This window comes from Neltuma alba, unplaced genomic scaffold (assembly GCF_004799145.2).
Source record: "Neltuma alba isolate B1F8T4 unplaced genomic scaffold, ASM479914v2 tig00002986_pilon, whole genome shotgun sequence".
In the NCBI taxonomy this organism is placed as follows: Eukaryota; Viridiplantae; Streptophyta; class Magnoliopsida; order Fabales; family Fabaceae; genus Neltuma; species Neltuma alba.
Genome location: NW_021633093.1, coordinates 20,688 through 30,466, shown reverse-complemented (window position 1 = coordinate 30,466; position 9,779 = coordinate 20,688). Strand labels below are relative to the sequence as shown.

The window sequence follows — 9,779 nt, the reverse complement described above, 5'->3', positions numbered from 1 at the left end:
ATATCATACACATCTGTTATTTTAAGAAAAATTAATAAATATTTTTTTATTAACAATAATTACTTGTCAAACTTTTTATAAGAATAAAAATTTAAGTAATAGTGTTTATTAATTAAAAAAAGCTAAATTGTCTCATTCCTTTGTTGTAGTGGAAGTCACAAAGAAGGGTGAATTGGCATGGATCACATGGCTAGTGGAGTGACCTTTATGCCTTCTTTTTTTCAACAAATTCTTTGGCTCACAGTATGAACTTCAGCCATGTGAAGCCAATTCCATTCTTCCTACTCCTACATATTACCCACACTGCAACATGTTGCGCATGCTTTTTGGGCTAACTCATTTTTAACATGTTACATCATTATTATTATATTAATAACAACTTGACTTTGTTTAAAATATAATGTTGAATCATATAATCTTCTTTAAACCATTAATATATTTTTCTATTTGAGTTCAATCATCAAATAATTCTTGTGTCATTAAATATTGAGTTCTTTTTTTTGTTGAAATACAAAGAATATTTTTCATCAAAAAATAAAGATTAGCCTCTTCTAGAGTTTGGTTTTGAAGAGTAACAAACTTTTTAAGTGAAACCCATAATACTTATGCACAATTTGAGTTCATAGTATTAAGTTTTTTTTAACTAATTGATCTAATTATCACTATTAATACGTGGTTATATTTTTCAATCTATCAATCTATAAATTTATGATTTTTATCATTCAATAAAATAAATTACTATTAATTATTTAAATTAAATTCAATTTTGTCAATTTTTAAACAAAATAACCAAGACAAAAATAAGGCTTAGCATATACAGGATTTTTTTTTTAAATAAAAAAAGATTAAAATGTTTTCGTTATCTAAAATATTTTGGAACAAAAAAATTGAATTATTTTTTAATATATTTTGATAATATTTTAAATTAAAAAATTAATTATAAAAAATAATCATTTATAATTTTACCAAAAAAATCCAATTTACCCTTTAATTACTTTACTTATCTCTCATCTAATCTAATTTTGCATTACCATTGGTTCTGGAAGGGCAGGAGATGTCTTCACTTCCTTTTCTCTTCATTTTTGTTCACTTCTTATCTCAGCTATAAGACTGGGATTTTAACAGTTTAGATTTCATATTTATAAAACTATGAATAAAATGTTAAATTTTCAAAAATAAATAAAAACAAGTAAAACTACTAAATTTAGTTAGTATGATTCAAAACAATAATAAAAAATACTTTATAAAATTATTTCCAAAAGCATGAAGTCTGAAGTGTTAAATTTCCAATCTTAATAGTTGAGATGAGAAAAATAAGATTGGAATTTTAGCAGCTCAAATTTCATATTTATAAAATTATAAATTTTCAAAAATAAATAAAAACAAATAAAACTACTAAATTTTAGTTAGTATGATTCAAAATAATAAAAAAAATAATTTTCAAAAGCATGAAATTTGGACTGTTAAGCTTCGAGTCTTAATGGTTGAGATGAGAAAAATAAGATTGGGATTTTAACGGTTTAGATTTCATATTTATAAAATTATGAATAAAAAATTAAATTTTCAAAAATAAATAAAACTACTAAATTTTAGTCAGTATAATTCAAAACAATAATAAAAAAATATTTTATAAAATTATTTTCAAAAGCATGAAATCTGGACTGTTAAACTTTCGATTTATAAAATTATTTTCAAAAGCATGAAATCTGGACCGTTAAACTTCCGGTCTTAATGGTTGAGATGAGAAAAATAAGATTGAGATTTTAACAGTTCAGATTTTATATTTATAAGATTATAAATAAAATGTTAAATTTTCAAAAGTAAATAAAATCAAATAAAACTACTAAATTTTAGTTAGTATGATTCAAAACAATAATAAAAAATACTTTATAAAATTATTTCCAAAAGCATGAAATCTGGATTGCTAAACTTCCAATCTTAATGGTTGAAATGAGAAAAATAAGATTGGGATTTTAACAATTCAGATTTCATATTTATAAGATTATGACTAAAATGTTAAAATTTCAAAAATAAATAAAATCAAATAAAACTACTAAATTTTAGTCAGTATAATTCAAAACAAGAATAAAAAATATACTTCATAAAATTATTTTCAAAGGCATGAAATCTGGACTGTTAAGCTTCTAGTCTTAATGGTTGAGATGAGAAGTGGAAGGAAATAGGGAGAAAGAGAAGTGGAGTGACTCTTTAGCTGATAGGAGAATCGTTTGTTATACTTATAATAGACATTACTTTTGATGGTGACAATCACATTTACAAAACTTGTATACCCCACACGACAATCAAAAGATTAAAGAACAAGACAATTATAATATTCGTAATGAAGGAACACACATGAAAGCTCTCTCTCAACTGCCACCCTTATCAATATTTCAACCCTGCAATTAATGTATTGAACGTAATTAACATCACAGTGATATAAAACTGTGTGTGTGTGTGATTTCTCTTTATTATATATTTCTTACCCAAAGGTAAGCATACCTACTTTTGCTTTGCCTTAGTTCTCTTTTCCTTAAAGTACATGTTTCATGTATCATATCTCTTCCTCTTTTGTCTGGTTTGTGTCTCAGAAAAATCCAGGTTGTTGCCAAATGTGCTGTTGAGTGTTCTTCTCATCTAACCTCGCTTGCTCTATACGTACTCCCTCTTTGATTCTCATATGCCATGTCCTTTTTGTTTTGTTCCTTCTTTTTGTTTTACACTTGAAGACTCTCCTTGAACCATGCAAACTTTTTCCAAACTTATTTACTCTATCGATCTTCTTCTTCTTGTCCCTTTTATGTCTGTCAGACTGTCATGAAGTTACAGAGAACCATATTGAAGGTAGCTAGATAAAGCCTGAATCATCATGCCATTTGGGTTTGTCTCAGCTTGGAACAAGAGACGTAGAACCAAGTCTCAGGATCACACAGACCCTTGTAATAATCTTCTTCTTCTTCTTCATCATCATCTTCTTCTCCTTCTTCTTCATACATGACGGAGAGCAATTTCTAATAATATTGAGATGTTGGTTTCAGGGATATATAAACCTGTGGAGTTGTGGCAGATTGAGGATCAAACACGTCAGCCAAAGAGAAGGCATAATGGGTCGTCTGTGTTCACACTCAGGGAGATGGAAGAAGCAACATGTTCATTCAGTGATGATAATCTGCTCGGAAAAGGAGGATTCGGCAAAGTCTACAGAGGCACTTTACGTTCAGGAGAGGTACTAATATCTTATGTTCATTTCGTAGTCTTAGGTTTCTTAGAACTAAAATTCATCATCAAATAGCAGACAACCTCAGATCATAACATGTCATTCCCAGAGTTCTGATATACCACGTATAATGTAATAAAAACATGTCTTTTTTCTTTCTAATGTTTCTGAAGGTTGTAGCGATTAAGAAAATGGAGCTGCCAGCATTTAAAGAAGCAGAGGGGGAGAGAGAGTTCAGAGTGGAAGTGGATATCTTGAGCAGATTGGACCACCCGAATCTTGTTTCCTTGATAGGTTATTGTGCAGATGGAAAGCACAGATTCCTGGTTTATGAGTATATGCAAAATGGGAACCTGCAAGATCATTTAAATGGTTTGTCTCTTTCGTAATATACTCACCAAAAAAAAAAATTTTGGATATAAAGATTTATGAGTATTAATTAATGAGTAGTGATTTTTGTAGGCATTGGAGAGAGAAAAATGGATTGGCCTTCAAGACTCAAAGTGGCACTGGGGGCTGCAAGAGGCCTTGCTTATCTCCATTCAAGTTCTGCAGTTGGAATTCCAATTGTTCATAGGGATTTCAAATCCACCAATGTTCTCTTAAATGCTAACTTTGAAGCAAAGGTTTCACAAATTAAGCAAACCCTCAACAACCCCATTGAGTTCCTGAGTTTCTGTTTCCAGCAATGGCATGCACAAGGCTAATGAGATTAACTAACTTTTTTATTTTTTTATGCAGATATCAGATTTTGGGTTGGCTAAGTTTATGCCGGAAGGACAAGAAACTCATGTCACAGCTAGAGTACTTGGTACTTTTGGATACTTTGATCCAGAGTATACATCGGTATGTAATTTATTCTACACATTTGAGTCTATGTCAAAATCGAGTTTTATCAGCATCTATTGAGGTTCAAGAGAACTTTACCATTCAAAACATCTTCCTAGCTCTCTATACTTCATTGAACTATCAAATGGATCAAAAGTATATTTCAATCCAAAACCTTGTAACTTTTTCATTTTTAACTTTAGTCAATATTAGACTTCTCACCAAAAGAAGCAATTTTTAAAACTCACGCCATGAAGAGCTTACTGTTTATTTGTGATAGAGTTGGGAAGATCAAAACTGACTTTTGAACCCCTAAAAGCCAATTGGAGCAAAAAAAATCTTGTTAATTTTGAATTGAGAGCAAATAGGCTTCTTGAAAAAGTCACTTAGGCTGGAAGCCAGACTTTGTAGCTTTTGGTTTTTGGTTTTTCTTTAAATTTGAATATTTTGACGCTCATTTTTTTTATAAAAACCTATTTAAACATAAATCATGTTATATTAATTGATTTTTACTTTCGAAAAGCAATTGAAATAAAAGTCACTTTTGCAAATATTAATACAAATAAACTCTGTTAATATCCAAGAGTGATATGATATTCTTATTACTATATCATGAGTTATGAATTTTTTTGCTTTGACAACAGACAGGGAAACTGACGCTGCAAAGTGATGTTTACGCATTTGGTGTTGTTCTTCTTGAACTTTTAACTGGACGACGAGCTGTAGATCTGAACCTGGGTCCCAACGATCAAAACCTCGTATTACAGGTACATGATAAAGCACAAAAAGAACAAACCAATCATTTGGTTGGTTTCTGTCATATGATTCTGCAGATGGAAAACTAACATATACAGATGACATGCGATGACGACATTTATGAAGGTGAGACACATATTGAATGATCGGAGGAAGCTGAGGAAGGTGATAGATCCAGAAATGGCGAGGAACTCATACACAATGGAATCCATAGCCATGTTCGCGAACCTGGCATCAACATGTGTCCGTACAGATAGTTCTGAGAGGCCTTCCATCGTAGATTGTGTTAAACAACTCCACCAGATTATATATACCAATTCAAGAGGTCTTGGAATGGTTTTGCATAGTTTCAGAATGATTTAATAATACGTTTGAACCCCATATATATATATAAATAAAAACACTTTTCCAAGTTCAAAGGACTTGATTTAAACCAAAACGAACCTAAGGTCCATAGAGGATGGTTTTTTATTGTCTGATGAGTGGGTAAGTTCAGGACGATGGGGAGAGACACTTTGGGTCATCTCTAACTTATGCTTTTAGGTATCTCTATCCGGAAGTTCCTGCACCTAAGAACAATCTTAGGACATTAATGGTGCTAAGTTTATTGTGAGATTCGTTTCATTGATTGATTGATAGGATAATCCTAAACTTCTTGTGTTTGCTTCTTAGTTAATTTTTCTCTTACTGGTACTCACACTTTAGCATGGAAGGCTTTGGATCAACGAGAAAAGAACCGGAATGAAGTAGATAGGATGGTTTGATTGGATCAATTATTAAAGAGTCAAGCCGAACAGTACGATTAGTTGGACCTTTGATCAAACTTGTTGGTGGCCTAGGGGTGAGGAAAAACAAAACTATGATTTTAAAAATACTTTCAGTGTACAAAAAAAGTATTTGGAGACTATGAAAAGTGCTTTTTAGAAATATTTTTTTCGCTAATCAAGATAAAATTCTCCATATATTTACTTTGTATACTGTAAAAGTACTTTTAAAATTATAGTTTTAATTCTATCCAAATATCCCCTTATAAATAAGTGAAAGAGTTTGTCTCGATTTATAAAAAAGTGTTTTAAAACAGTCCACATATTTAGTGTTTTTAACGTTCTTTTCTCAAAGTATACATTCATTTCTTTAAAGAAATGCGGTAGTTATTTTTATTTTAAATCTTGTATCTATTAGTGTAAAAAAACAAAAAGGATAATAATGAATTAAAATTTAGGAAAAATCTCAAAAAAGTAATTGTTGAATTTTAAAATTCCAAATCAGTATTAGTTACTATACTCCTAAAGAAAATGACTACATTTGAAAAGCAAATGACAATACATTTTTATAGTAATTCCTGATTTAGAATTTTGAAATTCAATAGTCATTTTTTTTGGGATTTTCCCTGAAATTTAATATTAACATTCAATCTTATGTTAGAAAGTCCAAATAAAATAAGAGTAAAATATTGATTAACTTTTTAGTTTACATCAATTACATAGACCTCCTTTTTATTTTAAAAATATATAGTTTAGTCTAATTAGTTAACACTGTTAAGAATATTCTAAAGAGATTCTAAGTATATTATTTTTAATTAAAATTTATATTGAAATGAATTTTATTTACTATTTTACCTCTCATTCTAATAAATTTTTAAATTATACTTTTACAGTTACACAAATTTTATTTAGTTAAGGCAAATATAAAAGATTTGATTAAAAATTTAACTAATTTTTTTAATAAATATATATACTTGACTAAATATGTTTATAAATTATTGTAACAAAAATGTGTTTAAAAGTTTTGAATTATAAATTTAAATAATTAATAAAATCTTTCAAACTTATATTATTTAAACTTTAGGATAAACAAAAACCATATATTTGAAATATATTTTTATAATATAAAAAATCAAAGTAAATAATTTTCAATGAATGTGATAAAATATTGAAATTATAAAATTTTATGATTTGGATCGAAATTAATAAATTTTATAACATATTAGAAATTTTAAAAATATATGTGTTAGAATTATTTTTTGATTTTATAAAGAACATTTTTTAGAAAATATAAATGTCTACCTAATTATTAAGTTAAAAGGGGTATTTTGGTTAAAAAAATAATTTAAAGTCAAATTTAACAATCAACTAAAGGTTTAAGTGGATGGAAATGGAATCTTAAATACAAAGGTTTGTGTGGCATACATTTTAATTTGAATGGAGGTTCATATGTGTTTTCAAAATAGATGAAAAGTTTATATAACTGAAGTAAAATAGAAGGGTGGTTAGTGTATTTTAAAAGGCTAAGGTGTTTAAATATCTTGAAAGTATCCCCAAAGGAGCACCCACCATGTCGAAGTTTTTTTTTTTTGTTTTTATATATCCTGAAAGTTTATTTTCGCAACAAAAATACCCTACCGTTATGCACTGTTAAATTTGACTGTTACATTATGAGATTTGACTAGTGTCATTAATGGTCAAATTTAATAATGGATAATAATTCAGGACAAAAATACTATGAAATAAAACTTTTAAAGCATAAAAAACTTTTAGATGCTAGATGTTTTGTTTAAGCACATTATCCCAATAAGAAATGATACATGATAGTTTCGCTTTCACCGCTATGGCGGTCCTTGTCATGTATTTAAGGCATTAATATTAAAATTAAAGGTTTTTAATTAAAATATAATATTTGGTCAAAAAAATCAAAATATAAAGAGAAAGTGCCAAATAAATACCCTTAAAATTTATAAAACCCAAATGAATGACTCTGATTCCACTAATCCCAAATGAGACTAGAGGTATCAAAATGGGATTTTTTTTCTAATGTTGTTAATTTACCACAATGCCCTTCTGTTTCTTTTTTACCCTCCATTTGCTTTTTTCGTCACCTACTCACCCTCTGTCTCAACAACCTCACCAACTTTGTCCTCTCCTCACTCTTTTGATCTCTCTTCCACAGCAAACCCACCACCTCTATCCAGCCAGATTAACTATCTTAGAATGCTTGATTTTTCCTCACCTTGATTTTTAATGAAACCCTTTCCTCTTGCACTAAAGCTTGGTTCCAATCTTCAATTGCTCGCCAGAGAAGAAGGCAAAGGTTGGAGGGGTGCGAAGTGAACTGCATCTTGAAGCTTGTGTAGCCAATTGTTGAGAGCTTTATTGGTGTGTTGCTTCTCCTCTGGCTTTTATGACTACAGTTGCCAACCAGTACAACTGAGCAGTACAGAGCAAAGTTATGCTCCCATACCCACTCCATGTACTTCATTAATTAAAAAAGAAAAAATCAAGCCATGATTAGTGAAATGGCTAAAATAATATGTTCTTATTGATACTATTAGAGTTTAATGATTTTGAGTTCAACAACAAATTTAATGACTATCAGCTGAAAAACAATGTGGCTTGATTTAAATTAGGCCATCTTTCAATTTTCTATTTTGTTCTGTCACTCATATCTTCTATGGTTACTGGTTCAACTGTTTTTTATATTAGAGAAGGGGAATGGTTGTGCCTTATTCATAGTGTAAGCCATGTATGGTGAATCAAAATGTAATATATTGAAAGCATAAAGTGGTTGTGAGAACTTGTTGTTTAGTTACCATTTGATATGGTGAAAGGTTTTACTCCAATACTGTGCATTGCCATGAGCTTGTTTGGTTATTGATCAATATTTAATATGAACTTTGTAATACCTAATGAGTTGTTATTTATAACAGGCACTTGTTAACATCTAATTTGAACTGGATTGCATATCCCTCATTCTTATAAATGTAGGACTTTATCGGTAAATCTATAATGAAATTGTGTCACATCATAATTATAATCGGAGCATGGTAAAAATATAGTTAGATGCCTTTTTAATGATATTGTATTAGTAATTTGATGAACTTCGTGGATTGAGGAGCCATAGTGAGTAATGCTATTAATGGAAATCTTGAAACATTTATCTGTCATTGACTCATTAATTTTTTTGTCATCTATTATTACATTGTAGTTAATCATGTATTTATTTCAGAAATTCACCAATAATACAAAAAAAAAATTCGAACTTGTAATTATTTGTTAAAAGTGAGTAAAGGCTTATCTAGTATGATTATTTGCTGTGAAGTTATAGTTACTAGCTAGTGAGTCAAATCAAGTATAGCAAGGGTTAAAGCACTACCAGAAAACTTGGTGTTGTTTGTTGGCTAGTTGGTATATTTTGCTCTAGTAGGTTGATGTTGTCTTGTATATGTAGTTTGCTGTCTGAAAATGTTTCATGTAATGCTATTAATTTGGTGTTTAGATAGTTGATTATTCTTCTTCTAAATAATTGTTCCCAAATTCATAGCAAAGAGTTTGAAAAGCATGCATAACCTTTTTGATGAACTTGGAATTAATTACTTGATTTTTCTATTCAGGAGAGACTGTAGTGAGCATATGTTGATATGATTAAATAAATAGGACCAAATGTGGCATTGGAATATACAAATGAACAAGTGAATGCATCTAGAACTGACCTCCCATGGTTACTAGTTAACTATGATGAAAATTGTTAACAAAAACAAAATGAAGCTTTCAAGTTGCTTGAACAAGAAAAACAGACAACAAAGTTGTAGCACTTATCCAAATAATGAGCAGGGTTCTTTCTAGTTGGATTCATGTAATGACAATTTATAAATTAGGTGTTTACTATTTTATCAAACATTTTGACAACTACGTGGTATCTGGTGACTATTTGTATTTGAAAGATACCACTTGAATTATGTGATATTTATTGGTTAACAACAGATTTATATATACTCATTACAAGTGACGAGGAAAATTCATAATAGGCACACCAATTGCCATCACATAAATAGATTAATAACTTTGTTAGGCACATTGACAACTTTTCGGAATAGACTAACAACACTTTTAAATATATTGACAACATGTAATCATGAAAATTGATTTCAACTTTGTTAGACGTGTTGACAATTTTTTCAAATAAATTAACAATGCTTTTATCT

At 29.3% G+C, this 9,779-nt stretch overlaps 1 protein-coding gene across 2 annotated transcripts; it reads left to right on the top strand.

Annotated features, from left to right (window-relative positions):
* Window positions 1–2,563: 2,563 nt before the first annotated feature.
* Window positions 2,564–5,220, top strand: LOC114739943 (probable serine/threonine-protein kinase PBL28). 2 transcript variants are annotated; one of them, XM_028928051.1, is made up of 8 exons: window positions 2,564–2,658; window positions 2,812–2,939; window positions 3,039–3,226; window positions 3,391–3,589; window positions 3,680–3,843; window positions 3,959–4,063; window positions 4,690–4,812; window positions 4,928–5,220. In XM_028928051.1, the coding sequence occupies exons 2-8, from the start codon at window positions 2,870–2,872 to the stop codon at window positions 5,162–5,164; spliced, it is 1,086 nt and encodes a 361-aa protein (XP_028783884.1). In that variant the 5' UTR covers window positions 2,564–2,658; window positions 2,812–2,869; the 3' UTR covers window positions 5,165–5,220. The 2 variants fall into 2 exon arrangements, with proteins under 2 accessions (XP_028783884.1, XP_028783885.1); XM_028928052.1 differs by having other exon boundaries at window positions 2,564–2,939; window positions 4,900–5,024.
* Window positions 5,221–9,779: the final 4,559 nt, after the last annotated feature.